Source organism: Mauremys reevesii, linkage group 2 (assembly GCF_016161935.1).
Source record: "Mauremys reevesii isolate NIE-2019 linkage group 2, ASM1616193v1, whole genome shotgun sequence".
NCBI classification, from domain to species: Eukaryota; Metazoa; Chordata; order Testudines; family Geoemydidae; genus Mauremys; species Mauremys reevesii.
Genome location: NC_052624.1, coordinates 175,531,373 through 175,557,012, shown reverse-complemented (window position 1 = coordinate 175,557,012; position 25,640 = coordinate 175,531,373). Strand labels below are relative to the sequence as shown.

At 45.9% G+C, this 25,640-nt stretch overlaps 1 protein-coding gene across 2 annotated transcripts; it reads right to left on the bottom strand.

Annotated features, from left to right (window-relative positions):
* Positions 1 to 6,796: 6,796 nt before the first annotated feature.
* Positions 6,797 to 25,083, bottom strand: SMIM13 (small integral membrane protein 13). 2 transcript variants are annotated; one of them, XM_039526647.1, is made up of 2 exons: positions 24,568 to 25,083; positions 6,797 to 10,614 (listed from the first exon to the last, which is right to left on the bottom strand). In XM_039526647.1, exons 1-2 carry the CDS (start codon positions 24,641 to 24,643, stop codon positions 10,421 to 10,423), a joined length of 270 nt encoding a protein of 89 aa, XP_039382581.1. In that variant the 5' UTR covers positions 24,644 to 25,083; the 3' UTR covers positions 6,797 to 10,420. The 2 variants fall into 2 exon arrangements, 1 of the variants encoding a protein (XP_039382581.1); XR_005594773.1 differs by lacking the exon at positions 24,568 to 25,083 and adding an exon at positions 12,786 to 13,026 and having other exon boundaries at positions 10,476 to 10,614.
* Positions 25,084 to 25,640: the final 557 nt, after the last annotated feature.

Sequence of the window (25,640 nt, the reverse complement as noted above, 5' to 3'; positions counted from 1 at the left end):
AATCGGCCTCAATGTCCTGGTGACTCTTAAAGGCAATCAGGGAGATTTTAATAGGCCAAAGTCCAGTTGGCAGCACAGTGGGGCTAAGGCAGGCTCCCTACCTGCCCAGGCTCCACATGGCTCCTGGAAGTGGCTGGCATGTCCAGCTCTTAGGCACAGGGGAAGCCAGGGGGTCTCTGTGTGCTGCTCCCAGCCCGAGTGCCAACTCTGGAGCTCCCATTGGCCAGGAGCTGCAGCCAATGAGAACTGCAGAGGCGGTGCCTGCAGGCAGGAGCAGTGCGCAGAGCCGCCTAGCTGCCTCGAGCCTAAGAGCTGGACATGCCGGCCACTTCTAGGAGCTGCCTGAAGTAAGTGCTGCCCAGCTGGAGCCTGCACCCCTTACCCCCTCCTGCACCCCAACTCCCTGCCCCAGCCCAGAGCCCCCTCCCATACTCCGAACCCCCCTTCCCCAGCCTGGAGCCCCCTCCCACACACTGAACCCCTCATCCATGACCCCATCCCAGAGCCCACACACCTAGACAGAGCCCTCATCCCCTCCCACACCCCAACCCCCTGTCCCAGCCAGGAGCCCCCCTCCAACACACTGAACCTCTCATTTCTGGCCCCACTCTGGAGTCCGCACTCCCAGCCCAAGCCCTCACCCCCTCCCACGCCCCTGCCCCAGCCCAGCGAATGTGAGAGGTGAGGTGGGGAGAGTAAGCCATGGAGGGAGTGGGGATGGAGTGAGCAGGGGACAGGGCAAGAGGGTTCAGGTTTGTGCAGTTAGAAAGTTGGCAACCCTAACCCCCTCCCATCCGATCCTGCTGCCACCTCAGTTTCCCCACTCATGTAAACCAGCAGATCACTTCACCAGTCAGTGCATCAGTGAGGCTCTCACTGGTGTCAGTATTTCATTCCCTTTTCCTAAAGGTCAATGTATTGATTAACAACAACCTCAAGCAAGGCAGCTAAACCAGGTCCTGCCACCTAGCCCCTTCCTAGGGCAGCTGCAGCTGCCTAGACAACAGGTATTAACCAGCTGTTGGGGCTCAGGACCTGACCCAAGATCCCCTGCAGCTGCCTCCCTGCAGTCTTACCCTTAAAGGAGCTGCTTGCTGACCTTTTATTTCACCAGCTGAATAGTCATTGGGGGAAGGCTAAGCCCTTAAAGGGCCATCCCACTGTGTGACAGTTTTTCACATGTCTCTACAGTGAGGTCATCATAAGAGAGAAGATTCTGATGTTATTACAGCATATAACTTAAATGTGCTAGAATTGTCAGTATCCTAAGCTTGGGATCAAGCTAAGGGAAAAAGGATTTCTAGAAGTAATTGACAAACACATTGTTGTGACTGCAGAATATGAAATACTTGTTTTGAATAGTGAGAGGTATGGAAATCAGATCTAGTGTCCTAGTCCTCCCTTTTCTGCTGCACTTTTTTAATTTGGGGAGTGCATGACAGATGAAGACCATCAGTACAATGGCCTTCCCTACCACAAGGCCAGCCAGATGCTACTCTTGGGCTACTAGGGAAGCAATATGCTCATCCTCAGAACACTGCTTCATCAGCACTCTCTAGTCCCCAGAGAGTGCATGAATAAAGGAGAAGGCAAGACTCAGACTGATCCCCTGCATGGTGGTGTCCTTGAATGTCCACCCAAATCTAAACTATCACACATCCATTATTAAAAACAGTAATAAGTGCTACAACTACGTGTCCTGCCTCCCCATGCTCAGAGGACTTTGCAATTGTGCTGAAGTATCAGCCACTCTAAATTTAAATCTTGAAGCGGGATGCCACCTTGTGGTGAAAAAAGTCAGGCCCAAAATTGCTCTTTGAACTGATTTTCAAGCTGAAAAACTAGGATCCCAATGGATGGAAAAGTGAGCTGTATAGCACTGTTTGTGGTTCTTTTAGAGTCCTGTTTTCTTGAGCAGTCAGTTCAATGAGTATAGCAGATTTCCTTGGATTTTGACCACATGATTTATTTGGTCTTAGGATAATTTTGATCATTTCTTGGGTTGGGGCCACTGGAAAAACAAGAACAACCTCACCTCAGTATTATTGGATCCTATAGAAGACTAAGTAGAAGCTATATTGCACCATATGTTTAATACTTCTCCAGCATCTACATGTTGTACAAATATGAATCAAGGTTCATGACTGTATTGTAATATAGTTTGAATAATGCTATAAAGAAGATTACATAGAAAGTCAACTGTGGAACTGGGAAGACAATCCAAGAGTCCAAATTCTCACTTTTGTGGTTTAATAACTAGACCAGGGGTTCTCAAACTTCATTGCACCGCAACCTCCTTCTGACAACAAAAATTACTACATGACCCCAGAAGGGAATGAAGCCTGAGCCTACCCGAGCCCCACTCCCCTCAGTGGGGGGCCAGGACCAAAGTCAAAGCCCAAGGGATTCAGCCCTGGGCAGGGGTGCCTGTAACCTGAGCCCCACCGCCTGGGGCTGAAGCCCACTGGGCTTGGACTTCAGCCCTGAGCTCCAGCAAGTCTAACGCCAGCCTTGGCGACTCCATTGAAATGGGGTCGCAACCCACTTTGGGGTCCCAACCAACAGTTTGAGAACCACTGAACTACACTCCTTGGCCTATTTGTATTACATTAACATGGGGGGGAGGGGGGGGGAAGAAATCAGTGATGGTCATCTCAATCCCAGAAAGCCATTTCAAGGGTAATGTTGAAAATGCTCTCCCCACAGCTGCTTTGCACAGGGTACCAGAAGTTATCTATTCAAATTCCTTCACTGTTCAGTGTCTAATCACTGAGTATTTTGTGTGTGCAGTATCTGTACTCAGACTTTAATTCTTAGACACAAATCTGATGCTATATCTTTTCTGAAAGAATCGCAAGACCCAGTTGTGGCAGGCTAAACTCAGTGACACTGTGCTAGGTAACAGAATGAGTCTTAGAAGTTTTGTCAGTGCCAGAGAATTTCACCCTGTTGTAGCATCCTTGGGACATTTGAACCATGGTTATTTGTCATGGTGCATGATAAGTTCTATGGAGGCCATAGGCCCTTTCAAGGTGCTTTGCAAGAACGAGGCCCACACACACTGAGTTATTGGCTTTAATGAAGGTAAAGTGATACACCCGCAACGGGGACTCCACGCGTTGCTGTCACGGAGGCGGGGAACCCAGCGCCCCGCAGCTCGGCCTGGTATGGAGTCCAAAAGCAAGCACAAATCATGCTCATATTTATATAAATGGCAGGAAATTAGCTCATGCGTAATGCAATAGGGACTTTCCACCTTCCGGGGCCGCCCCCTTGGCCAACAGCCTAGGGGCTTTCCACACAGCGGTCCCAACCAGTTATGGCAGGCTGGAACTAGCATGCCGTGCCCTACAATAACCAGGCGCTAAGAAAGCGGAGCTGCCTAAGCTAGGCCGTAACAAAATCTTCCGTGATTCCCTGTCGTCCTACAGTGCAGTACGTCCATGTTAGCCATTTTGTTTCTGATACACCACTGCTCTACACCATACACAAAATTGCCTGCAATCACTGCAGTACCAGAGCATTGTGGGTAGACATTCTAGTGTTCCTGTCATAGGCCTTCAAAGTGGAGGTTTGTAGGAGTACCAATTTACAGGTGGAGAGGTGCAATACCTTTTAAAAAATGGAAGCCGTCCAAATTATGGCATGTCAATGTATGAAACAGCATGTCTGTCAGCAGTATTATGCAATGGCTACACCATTTAATTTATTTTCAACATGAAAAAGCCTGACAACTGAATGCATTTGTCCCATATAGAAAAACTTAGTACATATTTTTACTTATTGCAGCTTCTGTAACTATAAGAAAGCAATGAAGAGTGCAGAAGACATTGCCCAGAGCGATCACTGAACAGCACTGTGTTGGGAGGATAAAGACCTATTGCAACTGCACAGCTGCAACATTATTTAGCACTGAAAAAGCAAACAATGAAACAATAGAAAACACAGAGGAAGTGAGCCTTGCCTCAAACAAAACCAATACTTGCAAACTCTTGTGAGGTGTGTAACAGAAAGCACAGCAGCCTCTTGCCATTCCAGAATCCTCTAGTGTAGCCGAGAGGAAATTGATCCCTACAGACTGTGCCCTGACAATTTCTATCTGTTCTAATTAGCCACACCAAGAATGCAATACATAAATAGTACATACTGTACATAATTTCTGGTTCACTAAATTATTCCATTAACATAGCTAAGTAGCTTTGACGGTCATGGACTTCTAGGTGCAGATCTATGCATACAAATACAATAAATACAATCTGTCTTGTTCTGAGTGCAGCAATAAATCTTGATATGCAAAACTGGCTGTGGAAGGGTTCACAAATACACACAGTTCAGATATAACTATGATGTAGGACCCATGTCTCTTCTCTGTTTTGTAAAGTTGAAACAGCTGACAGCACTCAAATAACCTAAAGCAAGCAGTCCTGGTTGCAGTGTGCATGCCTACTAGAAATGAAAGACATACCACAGATGTCTACAGCCTAGGGAACATATAACAGCCAAACAGCAAGTATGATTTTTTTTTTTTTTAAGATATTACCTGTGTGCTGCAAAACACATACTATACATTTTAGATAGGCCATCTTTATTGAGCTGAGTTCCCCCATAAGGCTAATGTTTACACAGCATCCATTTTGCACTTTGGAGGCAGTGTAGCCCACTTGATAGATCACTGGACTGGGACTCAGGAAACAGTTTCTCTTTTTGGATTTGCCAATGGCCTGCTGAGTAACCAAATTGCTTCATCTCTGCCTCCATTTCTCTATCTGGAAAAACAGGGATAATGATGCTTAACCTCTTTTATAGGGAGATCCACTGATGAAAAGCACTATGTAAGAGCTAGGTGTTAGTTGGTCATGCCAGAAGTCTGAAATTTCAAAAGGCCTAGCTTCGGGATGTGTACTCTTACTGCATTAAAACTCCTCTCACTTAGGTCTCAAATTACTACTCCTGCAGATTCAACAGGCTTATGTCTCCTTAATCTGCTGCCTTTAGTACCTTGGCCCACTTCCTACTCATCTGTGTTCTAATTCCTGGGCTTCTAAGACTATAGTTTCTTATTTTGCTTTTTAAGCTCTCTAGTAGCTCCTCAGGTCACTTCAACCCCTCATCCCCATCTATGACATTCAGGACACACACATTAGCCAGCTCCCTTTTGGTAACATTCACTCCTGTGGGTTCAGCTCTCTGCAAAAGAATCAAATCTATATCCCACAATCTAGGATTCCTGCATTAGCGTCTCTATTTCCCCAGAGTTTTCTTCATTTTCAAGGCACCTCACCTAACTACATCTTGGCCATTTCTGCTCCTCCCTCAGGTCTACCTAAACCTTTATCCTGTCAACTGCCTTTTGTTTGAAGCCCAGACTATGTCTACACCATGGGGAATATAGCCACATAGCTATCATGGCGCAGCTATGGCTGCCTAACTGAATAACATAGATGCAGCCTACAAAGATGTAAGTGAGAGGTAACAGGCCTGTCGACCTAGTTGTGTCTACACCTGGGGTTAGGTTGACATAGCTACAGCACTCAGGGGTATAAAAAAATCCCCACTCCTGAGTGCCATAGCTATGTCAACGTAAACTAAATGCAGACCAAGCCCAAGTCAATTATTGCCACCTCTTATGCTTGGAAGTCAGTGTATCCACATATCCACATACACAGCACCTGAAAACCACCAGTTGTGCTTAGCTTTCAAGACCTAGGTTTCAGAATTAACAATCCACTGGGAATGATCCTTTCTCAATTGTTTCAGGCTGCCTGCAGACTCAGGAAGACAATATAGTATCAATTTACACTCTGTTTTCAACTGGAAAGTTTTAATTCACAATCATTACAACAAAACAAGTTTTTTAAAATGAGTTTAGATTCTGAAGCACCAATTCCATGAGAAGGAATGAATTGTGTGACCAATTCAGAAGTTGCAAAATACATGAATGTCTTGGCCCATATACACTAAAGCAATTTTAAAAAATATTTTCAAACTTTTATAGACTTAGTATTATCTGTTCTTTATATTAACACACACAACTCTCCACACTAATGTAGAGTAAGACAAAGTTGACAAACAAATTTGTATACTGAGCCAAAAGAAACCTCTTTCCAAAACCCCACACAATACTTTAACTGGATTCTCCACACACATGGACAGTACAGAAGACAAGTTGTAATGCAGTGCACCCCACACAAGAGTGCCTGTAGGGAAGAAAAAACTGTCCACTCCCTTCATGGGGCTGCTCAGATAAAGGAGTGGAGTTAACTCAAGAGTCTTTCTATGCATCCTGCTAGAGACTGAAGAAAAGTCACCATATCTTTCATGGTCAGTGTCAAAGACTGCTAACAAATCCAAAGGAATCACTATGGATATTTTACGCTCTTCCACTGCGGGGAGTAGGTCACAGATCAGCAGCACCAGTGGAGTTTCTCCTCGCACCCTAGACTTGAAAATAGGTGACTGGGGGCAAGGAAATCCAAGTATCAGAGCTGCTCTGGAACAACCATCTTTCCTCAAAAGTGCAATGTCACTGCATTGCATTAGTCCATTTTTGCAGATAAGTGAGGTGTCAATTTCTAATTTGAGGGAATATTTATTGTTTTAAAAGTTAGAGATTACTTTTTTTAATTAAGCAGTTGGCTATTTTTATAGATTCAAAGTATTTGCATCCATTATAACAGCTGAAATCTGACCGTTGGGTTTAATCACAGTGTTCTGCACTCAAACTAAAGAGCCACCATAATACTTTGCAAATGAGATACCAACACTCCTTCAAAAATATTAACTCATACCAAAAGAGTTCTCATATCAAGTCTATTTTATTTTGTTTTTGTTAAGTTATCTGTGCAGTCAGTTTAAAAGAACAGTTAACATGATGAATACAGACAAACCACATAAGCATTAGATACAGTATCTTTTAACAGTTAACACTGAAGACGCAAATGACTACATTAAACACATTTTTTATTCTGGTTGTTTCCAAACAAACTGAAGTTGAAACATACACAGGTCTAGGTCAGTGTAAACCTAACGTTAAGCAGCAAATTGCACACTGGTTGCAGCACAGTATATAGCATTTACTGCAAATAGCTACAGCAGCAGTGCTTAATGAATGAACTGCATAGAATTAGCCTTGTGGGCAGGTGTTAAATAACCATGATAAAAATCATAATGGCTTTCTAACAGGTCTGAATTATGCAATATTCATAAAAAAAATCCTACAAGAATGCAACTGTCTTCAGTTTTCTCCTGAATTTGTAGCCATTATTTACCTACTCTTTTCAACCAGCCTATATTATGTGCTTGTTCTACAATCCCTGGCAGTAGCCTTTTCAAATAAAGTGTTTAATAAACAAAGCAGATTGCTGCTGCTCAATCAACCATTGCCACAAAAGTGATATGAATATATTTTAAATTAATCGACCAAAACCAACAAGTATATTCAGTAGAATGGTTGTAATAAGGCATATATATTTAAAAATAAATCTAATTAAAACAAAGATGAAAGCAGTCATTTATATTTTTGCCTTACAAAAAGGTTTTTTAGAATTGTATTACTTAATTAAAAACTAAGTGCTCAGCTACAACTAAAATACTTTAGATGTATATTGTTAAAAAAGGTCCAACAAAATATTCTGAAGACAAGAACATGAGTTCTATTGGACTGGTAAAACTTAATACCTTGGACCTGGTCACATGCACACTTTCACATAAATACGCCCTTGTTTTACAGGTGTGTGTAAAACCCCAATACGCAGAAGTTTCCACACGGGACATGTGCAGAAAACCCTTTTTATTTTCTCCTATTCATATTATACATTGACATCTTCATTACCACAGCTACCCAACTCATACTATCTTTATAATATAAACCTCGTTGTCATGCTGCTACTAGGAGCATGAATGTAATGTTATAGGTGGATTTAGTGTTACTGGCAAGTAGGTCACATCAGCATTATTACTACAATAGTGTTGGCTATTTTTCACAAAATGACAGAATAGATGAACTCCATTTGGGGGAAATGTACACTTGGTGAGGGAAAAAAAGGTTGGTCAGAAAGGCAGGACAAACTTGCTTCCCAGAGTTCTATATTCATTAGTTTTAATTTCCATTTTATCGCATACTTCCAGATAAAAGTGTCAGCACTGAAACTTACATGGGTTTCCCTCATCAACTTACTCAAGGCATGAGGCACAAGGACTTCTGAGTGCTACCTTGCTAGGTATCTGTATTGCTGTAACTTCACATTTCTTCACAGCTGTTGAAATTAGAGACTGCCTGTGGGTTTCCATTCTCTCTTTCAGCAGGAGAGATTAGAAATGTCAGCTTTTTGCTGTATGTTTAGTTCCTATGTGTACTTATATTTCAGTTAGAACTGAAATGTACATATAGTATGAATGCTTTATATCAAGATTATAGTCCCTTTGCAGACTAAAATTAATGAGTGTACAAAATGTATGTTCTTAATGAAAAGATTAAGAAAAGTGCTGCAAAATCTGCTTAGAACAGTTAGGTTGAAGGTATACTGTACATCAACTGGACTATACTGTTGAGTATGTCCTAAAGGCAAACACTTCAAAAAGCAGGAAAAGGAAACAATGTTGTTGATCAGTTTGAATACAATGGGGATTTTATTACCTTAATCAATAGCCATTTCCAGTTCCCAGTCTCACCAGTAAGAAGTATGGAATAGGAAAAACTATTAATAGGTTTTACATGTGTTTAGAGGATATGTGCAAACTGATGTGTAACCATGCTTGAAAGTGTAATCCCATAATAAAGCATGCTTATACATACATGCTGGTAAACAAAGAAAGAATATAGAATTTGCAGGGAAGGATCAGGACATCCATTACATATTTTAACACTGACACATCAGGAAGAATGTTTGTCAGTTGTTTGTGGTATATTTCAGTGAATACTGTCATCTTCAAATCCTAATACATTAGCTTTCAAACAATATCCACAGATAAATTAGAATATAAAGGCTGTAAAAATGTGCCCTTCTCCCAGATATAGGAGTCTATTCTATCAAAGAGCAAAGCATTGCTATTGTCACTAGAGGTTCAAGAGAGTTTGTCCACCAATAGGTTTCATAGTTGGTAGTTTTAAGACATTTTCCTGTAGGGCAGAATCTGAATGCAGGGAAAACCACTAAGGAGAAACTAAACAAATCAACAAATGCATCCAAAGTTTATGAAAGGAAGTCAGATAAGCCTGTCCCAAAACACAGACACTGTTCTTTTTGTAGCTTCATCCCTCAACATACCCCTTCAGAGGCAGCACCTGCTTATTCTTCCTTGTTTGATACATATCAAACACTAGTTTAAAGTTGCTAGATTGCTGCAATGAGAGATTTAATTTTTCTTGAAGTACAATGCAAAAAAATAAAATTAAGATAAAGGATGTTCACCTGGAGTACAATTCAGGTACTGAAGAACTGGGAGAATCTGCTAAACTGCTGATAAAACCAGTAACCACCACCAAACATGAGGTACTAAACACATTGCTACAACAACACTATTAAAGTGGTGTCCACCAAATTGGTCACAATTTCTTCATAATAAGTGGCGCCAGAAAAAAAAATCTGGTACCAAATACCTGATGTAAAAATGTTTACATTTTAAACTGAGTTAGAACTGTGCTTGCCACTTTAGGATACTGAACAGTGAAGATACTTAACCCACACTGCACCTTCCCATCTCCAGTAAAAATGGAGTTAGAGGTTCAGATGATACAACACAGAAGTCTAGCAGAATAGTTTTACCTGTAACCCTTCTTGTGTCAAAACCAGGAAACCAGGTATGGTCACCTGATTATGTTTTTCTTTAAGGAGATAGTTACAACCTCCACATCATGTGTATCTAGTACGAATTCTCTCATGTATAGAAAAGGTTACTAAACCTCATTTTAGAATACCGCGCAAGCAGGATATCCTTTGAACATCTTTCAAGTTTACATGCATTGACAAATTGAAGAATATATATATTTATATAGCTGAATGAAATACAGAAATAAAATTAAATTTTACTACAACTAGTTGCAGTGCTGTGAAATAAAAATAAGTTAGCAACCACTTCAAGTCTGAGATGCTTACCATGTTCAGACTAATGGAAAGGCTAGGCCTATGGACCAGGAAACAGCATCCATTTGCAGGGGTGGGAGCTACAGCAGCTCAGCCTTTTTCAAGCTGAGAGATTCTCCCCCTACCTTATTTTTTCTAGTTCTATATGGCTTACCATTAAAGCCCTTCCTGAACCGCCACTAAAGTAGTGTATATCTGAAATCCAAAAGTAAAGGTTCACAGATATTTGTTTTTTTGCAGTCCATTGTTTTCAGTAAAACCAAACCGCTGAATCACACAGTGCAGCAGAAGTGTTTAATCTGTTCATAGGTCACTAATGAATGCCCAGAGGGCTCTTTTTAAGTTGCTTCTTCTGCTGGTGCCCTTCTTTGTCGTGCTGATTTCTGTCTACCTCTCTGTGGAGTGAGTGGAGTCTCCTGTTCAGCTTCAGACTCTGAAGGCTCATTATCCCCCTGCTGGGATCCTGTGTCTCCTATCAACTCTCTCAGGAACTTGAATTTAGATAAAAACAGTTGCCACACCACATACCAACCTATGGGAGACAAAAACCAAAGAGTTACTCGTTTGTTATACAATAATTTTTCCAACATACAAAAACCCAGGCTACAAAAAGTGCATTCATCAACTGCTTACAAGCACTCAGAAAAGGATTACCCCTTTCCAAAGATTTTAAAGTGATCTACAGTTCTCAATTTGATTCAACTGGTAGAACTCTTGTCTCTGGACCAGAAGAGGCCAAATTCAAATTCCAGATTAGCACTTGAGCTCCCTATGAATGTTAATATGTCAGCATAGCAAGAGGGGGTAATGAATATTGCACAATTACGGGTATCATCCTTTGAGTGTTAAAATGAGGTTCCTTCTCATTTTTTGACTGACCATGATGCTTTTTCATTGTAAAAAGATAAGCCCAGCATTTCCAGCCTAAACTTGTTCACTCAATAAATAGACTAGAATTTAGATTTAGTATAAAGCACAGCTCTAGTCTAGAATCAGATTGACAAGGTTTCCATTCTTCTAGCCCTCAAAATATTCTGAAGTGATACTTCAACTGGAAGAGGTGATCTCTTCAGTTCAAAAGTCTTGCTTAAACAAGGTACTACCTCATTTACCCTTCCAAGATTCCATTACAGAAAAGTTAAAATGATCAGGGAACACAATTTAGTATTGCACAGCTCCTCCCACCCCCACCTCCATATACAGGGAAGGGACTATAAAAGGCAATTTAAAATATGTGCTCTTTAACCAGAACAGCAAATTACAGTAGTAAGACTTCATTTTTAATGCCCTGCACAGGCTACCCCGAATCTACCCATTATCTTGAATAGGACATCAAGATGTCATCTTTCAATTCTTACTACGGAGTGCATTCTGCACCAAAAAAATTAAAAATTCTGTGCACAATATTTTATTTGTCAATAAATAAATGCAGAGGCTCCAGCATGGCAGTGGGGAGCACAGGCCACTGGCTTCCTGAAGGTGGGAGATCAGCCTGCAGCCCCCCCATCCCCAGGACACGGACTCAGTGGTGAGGCGCCACCCAACCTTGGCAAAGCACAAGGCCTGGGCCTGCCCCAGAAACACCCTAGGGCTCTGCCCCTCTGCGCCAGGCGGACCAGGCAGGATCCAAGTGTGCAGGGGCTTGGGGGGGGGGGGGGAAGAATTCAGGTGTGGGTTGAAAGGATTCTGTGTGGGACAATCTGGGTGCAGGCAGCCCAGGGGGGGGGGGGGGGAGATCTGGATGTACAGAGGCTCGTGCGGGGGAGGGGAAGGAGAGTTTCCAGATGCAGGGGCAATGCGACTCTACAGAGGCTTCCAGGGGAAGGCTGTTGGGGCTCAACGGAGGGGTCTGAGCATGGGGGGGTTGGGGATTCTGGGTGTGGGGGTTCAAGGTGGTGCACGGGGTGAGGCATCAGGGTGGGGGTTTGAGTGCCGGGAGCTCAGTGGGGGGTGGTCTGGGTGCAGGGGTGGGGGTTCAGAGGCAGGAGGTCTGGGTGGAGGGGGGCTCCAGGTGCAGGGGTTGAGGTTCAGTGGGGTTGAGGGGCAGGTATGGAGGGCTAGGGGGGTTCTGTATGTGCCCAGTGAGGCTTGGCAGGGGTTTCTGGGTATGGGAGGTCCGGATGCATGGGGGTTGGGTGGATGGGGGAGCAGTTCCCTGTACAGTAAGCCCTCTCCTCACAGTTGAGGAGCGATAGGGGCATGAAGCAGGGGAGGATGCGGCACTTCCTGCAGCTGGGGGAGGTTTCTTGGGGGTGGGTCTGACACAGTCCCAGACACTCCTTGCAGGGGAAGAAGTCGTCTCATCCTCTCCTGCCGCCAGTCCAGACAGGACTAGCAACTGATCCTGGCTCAGGGTAAGAGCCACTGGGTGGGGTGTCCCCAGCCCCATGGTGATTTACCTCTCTACCATTTGCCTGAAACAATGTACCTGCGCTGCTAGGGAGTGGTGCATGACTGCTCTTGCAGCTTCCCTTTGCTTCCCTGTCAGAAAGTCATTTTTCTGTGAGAAAGCAAAGAAATCTGCGGGGAAGATGAATTCTGCGCACATGCAGAATTCCCCCAGGAATAAATTCTGCTCTGTCAATGTTTCCAGTCTTCAATGCCCAATTGTTACATTTTCCAAACCAACATCTTTATGCTGTCTTCCAAGCCTCTCCTCAAGCATGGAAGGATCTCTGCTAAATATCTGAAAAGCCATCTTACTGTCTCCCAAATCCTTCCTTAAAACTCTCCTCTGCCATGATGCCTACAAAAAAAAAACCTTGACCATGTTTAGGGAAGCTGCTGAACAGTGATCACTGGTCTTGTTGGCTAGCATTGTCTCATTGTTTCCTTGCGCTCCCTCTTTCTGCTTGTTGCATCCACTGTTGTCTCTAATCATATACTTCAATTGTAAGCTCTCTGAGGAAGTGACTGTCTCTTTGTTATGCATTTGCAAAGTGTCTAGAAGAATGGGGCCTCGATGACTGGGACTCTTAAATGCTACCATCATAATTAAGGCTGCAAGTTTGTCACAGAGGTCATGGATTCCGTGACTTTCCATAACCTCCGTGAATTCTGCAGCAGCCAGTGCACCGGGCTCCGGGGTAGCTCAGGCAGCCCTTGTGGCAGTCGTACCGGCAGCTGCTGGGGCAATCTCAGGCTATCGCCCCACCCCTCACCCCACCAGCAGCAGAGGAGTTTGGGTGTGGGAGGGGGCTGGGGCACGGGATGGGGTGAGGCGGGCTCTGGGCAGCCCTTACCTGGGGGGCTTCCCGGAAGTGGCAACCTCCCCCTAGCTCAGCAGCTAGGCAGAGGCATGGTCAGGCAGCTCTGCGTGCTACTTCTGCCTGCAGGCACCACCCTCGCAGCTCCCATTGGCCGCAGTTCCCAGCCTACAGGAGCTGCGAAGCCAGCGCTCTGGGCAGAGGCAGCACGCAGAGCTGCCTGGCCATACCTCTGCCTAGCAGTTGAGCCAGGGGGAGGTTGTCGCTTCTGGGGAGGCCCCTAGGTAAGAGCCGCCCAGAGCCCGCCTCACCCCGTCCTTTGCCCCAATCTCCTGCCTCCTCTCACACCCAAACTCTGCTGCTGCTGGGGAGGCACGGAGCCAGGTATGGAGCATGCTGGCCCCGCTCACTCGCACCCCCCCGAGCACACGGGCCGCCCTCCCCCAGTCCCACCCACCCCCAAGTTTTAGTCAGAGGTATTTTTAGTAAATGTTACGGATACTGATTTGAAAAATTATGCTATACAAAAGTGTTATTTGTTATATTAGAAATGTTAGTTTATCCTGCTTAGAGTTAATCATTAATACTTTGACTCCTGTCATAAACTGGGAAAATCCTGTCAATTCCAAATTCAAGTCACTGGCCTATATGAATTTTAATTACCTTTAAAAATCTTGCTTGCCCAGAACTAGCAGAACCAGTCCTGATTATTTATTTTAGGTGTCACCAGAGAATGATAATAGATATCCTTTAAATGTGGACAATAACGCAAGAGTCATCAAGGAAGATGACAACAATACAGAGAGATCTAGAGAATCAGTGACTGTGAAAGATGAGAGAGAGAGAGAGAGAACTCTCTCTGGAAAGGTAGATTTTAAAAAGATTATTTTTTGTGCCCTAAGATCACGCATACCACAACTGGCTCTACAGAATCTGTAGTTAAATCCTATTTCCTTCACTGGCCCAATTCTTATAGAAAAGCAATCAAACAATGCAAAGGCATGTTAGTGTCTACTCACAGGAGAGAGAGAGGGGGGAAAAAAAACACTAAGGCCATGGCTACACTTGCAAATTCGCAGCGCTGCAGCAGGGTGTGAAAACACACCCTCTCCAGCGCTGCAAATTGCGGCACTGCAAAGCCCCCGCTGTACGTTATTCCCCACAGGGAGGTGGAGTACGGACAGCGCTGGGAGAGCCAGCGCTGGCACTTTGACTACGCTTAGCGCTTCAAAGCGCTGCCCCGACAGCGCTTTGAAGTGCAAGTGTAGCCATAGCCTAAGTGTGTCAAATGGAAACAGAAAATTAACAGCAATATACATATTGCTAGGATTAAAACTGTACTCATTGCTACTAGTTTTCTATTTTCATGTACATTTAATATACAAGAATGAAACTCAGAATTTTACAATTAAAGAAAACCTATGAAGCAGCTATGAATCTCCAGTTCTAATAGTCCTCATTCTTGCCACTAAATCAGACAGATTTAATTTTTTTAAAAAGATGTAATATACTTTTAGACCTTACAAAAGCATATATAAAGAGAAAACAGACCACAAATTATCTATTTTTTTCCCTAGAAGCCCTTCAAAGAAAGCCAATTCACACCATAAAGAGTACAGTTTTAATTCTAGAGACAGCACAAAACAAGACATCAAAATATTTACCATCTTCCACAAAATAGTATAGGGTGCTTTAGAATAGCTCATTTAAAAGATGAACGAAAAGTACTGAAATGTATTTAATACCCTAGATTACCAGCATAAGTGGAGCCCTGAGCACATCACTTAGTATTACACAATAAGTGTTCCTTTTATCTTTGTGAATTGGGCCATTCATCATATAAATGATCATTTGTATATCTACAAAACTCTCAAGTTTAAGACAAGAATTTGGACATAATAGATAACCAGCCAATTCAGACCTCACTGGGCAACTAAGAATTTACGGTCAGCTAAGTATACTGAATCACTATACAGATTTAAAAAGCAGCGCAGGATTTTACAGAAAGCCAATGTCATGATGCTAAAGAGATGGTCAATTTGAAATCTAGTCATTTATATTAAAAAAGTTAGAAATACTTTGAGGTACGTGACACCTGCTCCCAACTGCCACTGCCAATTGTGGAGGTTTTATAGACATTTTCTTATTTTCTTCTCCCACAGCTTCTCTCCCCTTGTTGCTGTGTAAAAGGCCCACTTAAACATGTAAAACTGACTGACTATACAGGGGAAACCCTGGAAGTGTCCCCACATAATGTAATCAAAGTGGATAAAGCCTTTTTCACTAATTGCTTTCAGTCACAGCATAATCTCTGATTTAAGGAAGTGTTATCTGAAGCAATACTAAATAAAAAGATTCAAAGAAGAGTGATTTTTAAATTGTGTTTCTTTAAAAACATAGGTGTTATACTGGAATTGCTGAATGCTTGTAAGGACACAAACTGCTCCTTAGATATAACGTGGTCAGGAAGAAAATTGACAGTCAAAACAGATTATGGAAAAAAAACACAGAGGCCTGTCAGCATTTTCAAGTATCTCACTGAGAATGGTCTCAATCTAGCAATATTATGTTGATGTTACAAAGATAGCCTAGTGACAGATTTTAGGTATTTCATCCTTTATAATTCAAACATTTATACCCAGGCTACTGATACTTGGGAATATTAAGAGCATTATCAAATGATAATCATTATACATCGGTGGTGGGCAGCCTGCGGCCCACAGGCTGCATATGGCCCATCAGGGTAAGACATTGACAGTCCACAGGCACGGCCCCTCACAGCTCCCAGTGGCTGCAGTTCGCTGTTCCCAGCCAACAGGAGCTGTGAGAAGCAGCAGCCAGCAAGTCTCTACAGCCCACCACTCCAGCCCCAATCCATTCCCCTTGATTGGGGCTGGTTGAAGAGCCCTATGCCTGTCTGGCAATGAGAAACAGCTGCCAGCCAAATTAGCCAGGGGCTATAAAGGCTGGCAGGAAGGAAACCAGAGAAGAGAAGAGAAAGGCTAGGGTAAGCTTGGCACAGAAGGGCTGGGGCCCTCTAGTCTGCTGCTGGCAAAGTTTTTGACTGTGAAAAACCTGTACATAGATAGCAAGGTGGTGGTGGGAAACAGCTATAAATAAAAGGCACTGGTATTTACACCAACCTGAGGGAAGTAGGGGCAGAAACCAGAGGGGCCCACTATGACTCGCTAAACATGGGGGCTTGTCTGCGATCTCAAGCCAGCTCAAGAGTTTGGTGACCTGGAGATGGAGGGGTCCCTGCAGTGGGTAGTGAAGCAGCAGGAGGAGATGCAAAAGGTGCTGCAAGCCTTCCAGCAATCCCACCAGCTAGAGAGGCAGGCCTTACTCACCTAGCAAGCGGAGCAACAGAAAACCAAGGTAGATAAAAATCAATGATTTAAAATTAATAATAATATGTTTTTAATTTAAATCAGATTTTTTTGATAATGTTTTTTGAGGAAGAATCTATCTAAAGATAGTTTTAATTCAGATACATTATAGCTCAAAGAATATTACATGAATATACATCATGGAATAGGGATTATTAATTCTATAGTATGAAACAGTATATTCATGTAATAGTTAAGGAAAGTTTTGTAAATGAGTTCCAATAGTTCATGGATTAGGGACCCAATCTTATGGGGTTCCAGGGGCTTCTGTATAGATTATTTAGGTTAATCTTTCTATCTACCCAATGGGACTCAGTGCTAAGTCTAGAAGATACCATTAGAGATGCTTAGTTTTACAGCTCTCAAACTGTGGATTTGTCTCCCCAGAGGTAACATGCTTGTTAACAGCAAAAATGTTTTTAAAGAAATAATAGAGGTGAGAAATAACAGATCTCAAGCCTATTGTCCCTCTGCAAATTTGTGTACACAGTCAATCCCTTACCTCTCTCTAAAAGTGCAAAGTTTCAAAAAGTTCAATGAATAGAAGATTGTTGGGGGTGGAACAGATCTGGACAACGAGAAGTCTGCCTGTCCCTCCCTTCTCACATTTATCTTCAGTAGAAACAAAAGTGAAACTGTTTGAGCAGCATATTCCAGAAGTCTTGTGGTCTTTCTGAGTGTAGCCTTCATTGGTAGATCTCAAATCATACCATTCTCTCACTAGAAGGGAAAACCTATAATGGCAGCAGGCCATAACTGAGACCCAGTTTGGGAATATTTTAATGAAGTTCCTCTACCTGTGAAGAATATGTATTAAGGTTATAACAACCAACAAGAACGCACTTTTATGTAGAAATCCATGATTAAATGAAGTCTTACTGACTAGTGATTTAAATAATAATTTAAATCAAATCCACCCTGACGAAAACCCTGCAGGACTTTATAAGGGAGCAGGCCAATGTGCAGCAGCAGCTCCTCCAGAGACTGGTGAGTCCCATGGGGCGTGATGACAACCATGCAATGGGATTGGACCTGTGTAAAATGGGCCCTGCCAATGACCTGGATGCCTTCCTCTGTACCTTTGAGAGGGTAACCCTGGACGCTGGATGGGATTGGGTAACCTTGGCCCTACGGCTGGCTCCCTATCTGACCAGCGAGGCTCAAGTGGCTTATATGGTGCTGAGCAACGACCAGGCCAAAGACTGAGGCAGTGAAGGTGGCCGTCCTAGACTGTGTAGGGCTGTCAGCGGAAAATACTGGCAGAAGTTTGCGGCACCAAGCCTTCGCCCAAAAGTTGACCCACTGGGCCACTTGTTGGTTGCAGCCAGATACCCAAATGGTAGGGGAAATCCAGGACCAAGTGATCCTGGAGCAGTTTTTACAGGGCCTCCCTGAGAACTTGAGTCTGGGTCAGACGACACCAGCCGGGCACCATGGAGGCCGCAGTTAAGTTAACTGAGGAGTATGCGGAGGCGGACTTCCCCCAAAAGGAAGGTCAGACATGCTGGGAGCTGGAGTGGGGGAAAAGACCCTGAGAAAACCTCCCTGCCCCCGGAAAGGGCCTAGAAAGGAAGAAAGAGGAGTCCAGGCAAGCCCCCAGTTGCCCCGGACAGCTTGTGTACTGGCAGTATGGGGGCCAGGACATAAGAGGGGGGATTGCCCAGAGATGGAATGCAGCCTAGCTGAATTTTGCAGCTGGACTAATGTTGGAGGGTGGGGGAAAGGGCGAGGACTAGCCATCATTCTGAGACTAGCCAACAAGGGGCGGTAGCTTCATTGCTGGGAAAGCGTCTGCTGCCGACCAAGCACTGTCCACACCAGCGCTTTTCATTGTTAAGACTTTTGTCATTGGGGGGAGGGGTGTGTTTCAAACCCCTGAACAACAAAAGTTTTGATGACAAAAGTGCAGTGTAGACATAGCCATAGTCTCTGTGCCTGATCCCAATTTTACAGATGGGGAGTGGACACAAAGACCAATAGCAGCACCCTCCCTCGCAGCAGTGTTGTCGGAATAAATGTTAAAGAATTGTGAAGGGCTCAAATATTATGGTAACATAGGCCATGTACATGCAATAGACATAGTATGTGTGGCTTGGCTCCACAGGGCTCTTTGAGCTTGATTTTCCCTCAGTGCAACTTTTCAAACACAGTCCAGGCCTATTTCATTCCCAAAAGAAAAAGAATTTATTGCCTTGCTAGCCCCTCTTTACAAACATGTTTTAAAGACAACTTCAAAGGCAAGCGTATTTTCTTTTTAACTGTCCTGAAAGAGACAATATTGGTTTAGGTCTCTTAGGCTATGTCTACATTAGAGACCTTACAGTACAAATGACCTCTGCACCCATGCAGTGGCGCTGCTACAAGATCTCTTGTGTAGCCTTTCTATGCCAATGGGAGGGAGCTCTCCCATCAATATAATTAAACCATCCCCAATGAGTGGTGGTAGCTTCTCCCGCTCCCTAGCGCTGTGCCCAGCTGGCATTTATGCTGGCAAAATTTATGTCACTCGGGGGAGCATTTCCACACCCCCGAGCGACGTATGTTTAGCCAACATAAGTGGTAATGTAAACATGGCCTCAGACTTTGAAGGTCTGTGAAATTAATTGATTAGAGTTATGAAACAACTGAATGTAGCATTAAAGAACAGCTTGTGTCTTAAGAGCTTTCCTGTCTACAACTGAATTCAGCCTTCTGAAATAGTACACAGAAGTCCCCTATCTCAATGTTTAAGTCTGTTTTGGGGTTGGGTTTTTTAGGCAAGATGTAAGTCAAACCACATCCTGCTAGTCAAAAGTTCACTAGAAATTTTCAGCACATATCAAAATGTACCTCTTTGCAGTCACAGTGTAGCTCAATGTGTGCCTATTGTGAGAAAATAAATCAAGTACAGACAACAAATGCCCAAGTTAGTAATATCAGAGTTCAGCTTGCCTGACACTTCATCCTAACCTCACTTCCTGGACTGTTTGACATGAGTTGCTGTTATGGGTAAGTGTTAAACGAAACTGTATGATAGGGTACATTATGGCACAAAGAATATATGCAAAGACACACAGTTTTGGATTCCTGGATTAAAGCTTCACCCAAGATTCCTCATGTGGACCTTTGGAGTTTGAATTTGAAGGGTCGTCTGTCTCATATCAGTGTACCAAATCAGTGTAAAGGCTATGTTTATTTGCAAATCAGCAAGTTTTAATAGTCACCAACTAATGAAAATCAACTTTTTTTAGGAAAATAACTAAAATTTACAAAAGCAAAACAAGATTAAAATTGATTTAAATCAAGATTTCCTGAACAAAATCCCCACACCAAACCTCACAGCCCCAAACCAAACCCCACAATTTTAGACATGTGATTTTAGCAATGAATGCTAAATACCATTTTTCACTCTGCTATCAAACATCATTTGATAAATATAATTGAAACTTTAACAACTCATAGAGATGACTGAAATTCTGAAGTATTTGTAATGGACAAAAAGATTCAGCAAAAGTTTTCCTGGCGTTTTGCATACATAGCTAACTCTGCAATTTGAATCTACATGTAGTCTCTCTTCCCTAGGCCATGCATGCTATGGTTTTGTATGTGAATTAAAAGTATTGAAAAAAGGTCCAGAATAGTTTTAACATCCCAGCTTCCCCACCAACTTTGCTCTGATAGAAAAAGGGCTCTCCCTTACTAACGGCGTCTAGTCCAGGGGTTTCAAACTCATATGACCACAAGGGCCACATGAGGTCTAGTGCATTGGCCTGAGGGCTGCATCACTGACACCCCCCCACCTTCGCTGCCCCCAGCCCCACCCCACCCCAGCGCTGCCCCTTCCCTGTCATCGAGGGGTGTGGCAGGGGCTCAGGGCAGGGAGTTGGTGTGTGGGGTGAAAGAGGGGTGAGGCGGGGGTCAGGGTGCAGCAGGTGGCTCGGCGGGGAAAGCAGGACAAGTGCGGGATGCAGCAGGGAGCTCAGGGCAGGGAGTTGGGTGCAGGAGGGGTGTGAGGTGCGGCAGGGGGCTCAGGGCAGGGAGTTAGTGTGTGGGGTGCAAGAGGGGTGAGGGGTGCAGCACGGGGTGGGGGTGCTGGGTGCAGCAGGAGGCTCAGAGCAGGAAGTTGAGGTGCAGGAAGGGTGTGGGGTGCAAGCTGCAGCCCAGCACTACTTACCTAGAGTGGCTCCAGGGTGGCAGCAGTGCACACTGGGGGGACAGGGCAGGCTCCTGGCCCCGCGCCGCTCCAGGAAGCGGCCGGAACCATGGCCACTGGGGGAGCAGGGGTGGGCACACAGCTTTGCTGCTGCTGCTCCTCCAGTACCTCCCACAAAGCTCCCATTGGCTGCGGTTCTCGGTTCCCGGCCAATGGGAGCTGCAGGGGAAGCGAGGCAACGCAGGAGCCCTCTGACTCCTTCCCCCCTCCCACTCCAGCCCTAAGGGATGTGCTGCCAGCTGCTTAAGGGAGCAGCGTGGGGCTTGCGGCACCACGGGGAGCAATCCCGCAGGCCAGATTCGGTCCATGGGCTGTAGTTTGCCCACTCCTGGCCTGGTGGTAGGCCGAGGGGTAGGCGGGCGCAGGGAGCTTGGTGGGCCGCACAGAAGAGCCCTGCGGGCCACATGCGGCCCACGGGCAGTGCGTTTGAGACCCCTGGTCTAGTCACTACCTGACTCAAGTGAAATGGAAATAAGTTAGCTTTATTACTATTACAATAATTTATATGGCGACTAGCATTGTGGCATGTAGGCAAATTGGGCCCAAACCAGTACAATTGAAATCAACGGGAGTTTTAACATTAACTTCAGTGGCAGTAGGGTTAGGTCCTTTCTGGGAAGAATTAATCTACTGCTGAAGACTTAACACTCACAGAGAGAGAATTATAGCAAGAGGCAATATAAATATTTAGACTATTTGCCAAAACAATGCACTTGGAGAGAGTGCCCGGTAAATCATTTTTCACCCAATAAAACAGTTATTACCAGAGACTCTTCTACAGTAACTCCCCGCTTAACGTTGTTTCGATCTTACGTACTTGCTCAATTACAGAACATGCTCCATTTAAAGTTGTGCAATGCTTCGCTATAACATCACTGGGCTGCCTGCTTTGTCCACACTGGCATCTCCCCTATCAGCTCCCCTAGGCCCTCCCCCCTACACACACCTCCCACCTGCAGACCCTGCGGATCAGCGCCTTCCCCCTCCTACTCCTGCCCATGGCAATCAGCTGGCTTGCGATGTTCATGGGGGAGGAGCGAGGACTTGGCATGCAGGCTCCCCCTCCTTCCCGTGCCTCCCGAACGCCACGGACCAGCTGATTGCTGTGGGCAGGAGGCAGGGAAGGGAGGGGGAGTCTGTGTGCTGAGTCCTCGCTCCTCCCCCATGAACATCACAAGCCAGCTGATTGCCACGGGCAGGGGGGAGGACCGAGAACACTGCGTACCTCCCCCCTCCCTCCGGCTTGCGGTGTTCAGGAGGCAGGAGGGAGCCCGCATGCCGTGTTCTTGCTCTTCCCCCCTGCCTCCTGCAGGCCAGCTGATTGCTGCGGGCAATAGGCAGGGGAGGGAGGGGGGAGGAGTGAGGATGCGGCGTGCAGAGTAAAGGGGGAGGGGGGGAAGAAAAGGCAGGTTAAGGGTGGGGGCTTGGGGGAAGGGGAGGCATGGGCAGACAAAGGGTTGAGCCCTGCGCCCCTGGTGCTTGCAGAGTAGGGGAAACTGCTGCTGTGCAATGTGCTTTTCCTAGCCTACAGCACCTTCAGCCTCCTTACCTGCCTCATTGTCTCCAGTACCAGTGGGCTGTGCCTGTGTGGGGTAAGGCGGGGGCACCTCCCAACTATAGTACTGTACTGTATGGCAAAAAACAAATTCCCTGTAATCTAACCTCTCCATTTACATTCATTCATATGGGAGAAATAGGATTTGCTTAACATCGTTTTCGCTTAAAGTCGCATTTTTCAGGAACATAAACTACAACATTTAAGTGAGGAGTTACTGTACTTATGTTACTAGAAAACTCAGGGTCCAATCCTGCCAACATTCAAACACAAGTACCCTTACTCCTGTGTGAAGTCTTGGCAGGATAGGGCTCTAAAACAGTGGTTTTCAAACTTCGGGTCACAACCCAGTTCTGGGTCGTGGAATGCAAAGCACTGGGTCGTCTTGCTCAGCGGCCGGCCATTAAAATCTACCTGTTCTGATGCAGCACTGTGCCTGGAAGCGGCCAGCAGCAGGTCCGGCTCCTAGGCAGGGGGGCCACAGGGCACTGGCTCTGCTGTGGGGGGTGGGGCCTGCGGGTGAGAGTTATGCAGAGCCGCTTCCACCTAGGAGCCAGACCTGCTGCTGGCCGCTTCTGGGGCACAGCGCAGTCCGCCATGCCAGGACAGGTGGGAAGCCTGTCTTATCACCCCTGCTGCACCACTGACCAGGAATCACCTGAGGTAATCCTGCACCCCAACCCCGCACTCCAATCCCCTACCCCAGCCCTGAGCCCCCCCAAACCCAGAGCCCCCTCCTCCACCCCAAACTTTTCATCCCCAGCCCCAGCCTGGAGCCTACACCCTCAGCCCAGAGCCCTGACCTGCCCCAACCCAGAGCCCCCTCCCACACCCTGAACTCTTCATTCCCAGCCCCACCCAGCAGCCCTCACTCCAGCACTCTAACCCTCTTCCCCAGCCCTGAGCCCCCTCTCACACCCCAAACCCCTCATCCCCAGGTCTGCTAGGTCACAGGCATCAGTTTTCTTCAACTGGGTCACCAGAAAAAAGTTTGAAAAACACTGCTCTAAAACTTACTGTACTATAAGTTCAACACAGTTAAGTTGATTGTGGGATTATTAACACCTGTCAAGTTCAAAATAAACAACTCAGGTTTTTTTTATTATCCTGACTAACAAATGGTCTGTCTGGCTGGAAAACTCATCTAAATATGTAAATAGCCTGTGTAACCTACATTGCCTGTACATATAGTGAGACAGGATAAAAATATGCCTGACTCCTAAGTCAATGAAAAGAACAGCTTCCTGCTCCGGGTACACTTTCAATATAGTGAAACAACTACGAAGTCATTGACAGCTCTAATTCTCTGTCTATAACTTGTTTCCAAATTATTAAAACGTCTGTTAAATTCAGTCAAAATTTTACTTAAGATGAGGAAGCTCCTGTCCTTTAAGCATGTTTAATCAATTTAATACATTTTATTTTCTAAGGTAAAAAGCATTTACACAGAGAATTTAATAAGACTCTTCAGTTAAGTTCTTACTACCTGTTATATATGGGGAGAGAGAGAGAGGAGGATGCTGGTGTAGCCTCCTGCCTGAATAATATAGAACACTCCTAGTCTTTCAACATCACTCCTGTTACATGCTTTTTACGTAAGGTCTGCTTTCCAATCAACGTTTCCCATGGCAGTGTAAAGAAAATGAGGAAGCTGAACAGATTGCATCTTACAGAGCATCCACAATTCTGCTCTTGGTTTCTTTGATTTTTTTTAAAATACAACAGACACCTATTGAGTATCCTTAAGTGCCTATTTTTAGGGGACCCCATAAAGGGCCTTCCTTTAGTCTCAAATTAAACTCAAATTGGGGTTTTTTTGTTTTTAATTTTAAAAGCTATCTTTAGTAGGAAGCTTTTTCAGTCATTCACTGGTATTTCTATTGCTCTCAATACTGTCCTATCAGCAGCGCATAACTGTTCAGCAGCACGTTCCCCAAAAGGTTGTGAACTTCAGATCAGTGCAGTGAATTCAGCTCGGGGAACATTTCAAGGCTCAAATGTTTGAAAACAAGCGAAGAGGGCGCTGTGAGCGAGACCCTCCCTTCCCCGGCAAGGCCGACGAGGACTCCGCGGGGAGGGATCGGGGCAGCCCGGGGCAGGGACACACACACACACACACACAGGGCTAGAGGTGCGTACTCACCGCACAGCATGAACAGGAGCACACAGGCCAGGGTGGCCACGATCACCAGCAGCGTCAGCCCGACGCTCTGCCACATCTTGGCCGGCCGGAGCGGAAGGCGCTGGGCGCTGTTACCCGCAGGGAGGGCGCAGCAGCATCACCGCGGCGCATGGAGCGGGGAGACCGGCCGCATTCGCTGCGCCGGAGGAGGGAGGGGGCCGAGGCCGGTTATGAGCCGCCCCCAGGGCTCATGGCGGCGGGGCCAGGCCGGGGATGGAGGAGGGGCAGGCACAGATTTTGGGGGGGGGCACCGGGACCCCAGGGGACACAGCGGGGCGGGGAGGAGGAAGCGCCCGGCCGCCGCCTCAGACCCGCCGGCGAGGAGGAGGAGCAGGAGGAGGCGGCGGCGCCGCGCGTGGCTCCGCTGCCGGCGGCCTCTGGAGGGAGCCGCAGCCCCTCCCCGCCGCGCCGGAGGCGGGGCTGCGAACCCCCAATGGCAGAGGCTGAGCGGCGGCGGCGGCCGGTTTTCTCCCTGACAACCCGGCGCGAGAGACCCCCAGTCCATGGGCGGCACGCGGGAGGCTGCGTAGTGACGCGTCACGGTGACGCCCGCCAGCCGCGCAGGGCACGCTGGGAGTTGGAGTGTAACGACCTGCCGCGGTTGCCGTTGTGAACTACGGTTCCCAGCGTGGCCTGTTCGGTTGCGGTTAACGTTACCCGCGGGCCTGGCCCGCCCAGGGGCCGGTGTAGGGTGTCCAGGTGCGCCCATTGTATGGGGACATCCCCGCTATTTGGGTCTTTTTCTTATACAGGCTCCTATTAGCCCCCATCCCGTCCCCATCTTTCACATTTGCTGTCTGGTTGCCCTAGAAGGGACCTCAGGAGGGTCTAACCCAGGGGTGGGCAACCTCTGGCCCGGGTGCCGAAGGCGGCGCGCAGGCTCATTTTCAGTGGCACTCACACTGCCTGGGCCTGGCCGCCGGTCCGGGGGGCTCTGCATTTTAATTTAATTTTAAGTGAAGCTCCTTAAACATTTTAAAAACCTTATTTACTTTACATACAACAATAGTTCAGTTCTATATTATAGACTTACA

What these genes read in the sequence shown, in the direction of transcription:
- SMIM13 (XM_039526647.1), bottom strand. Translation starts at nt 24,643, where the DNA reads ATGTGGCAGAGCGTCGGGCTGACGCTGCTGGTGATCGTGGCCACCCTG. An exon ending in GCTCCTGTTCATGCTGTGCG is followed by an intron (nt 10,615 to 24,567) that starts GTGAGTACGCAC and finishes TGTCTCCCATAG; the next exon opens with GTTGGTATGTGGTGTGGCAA.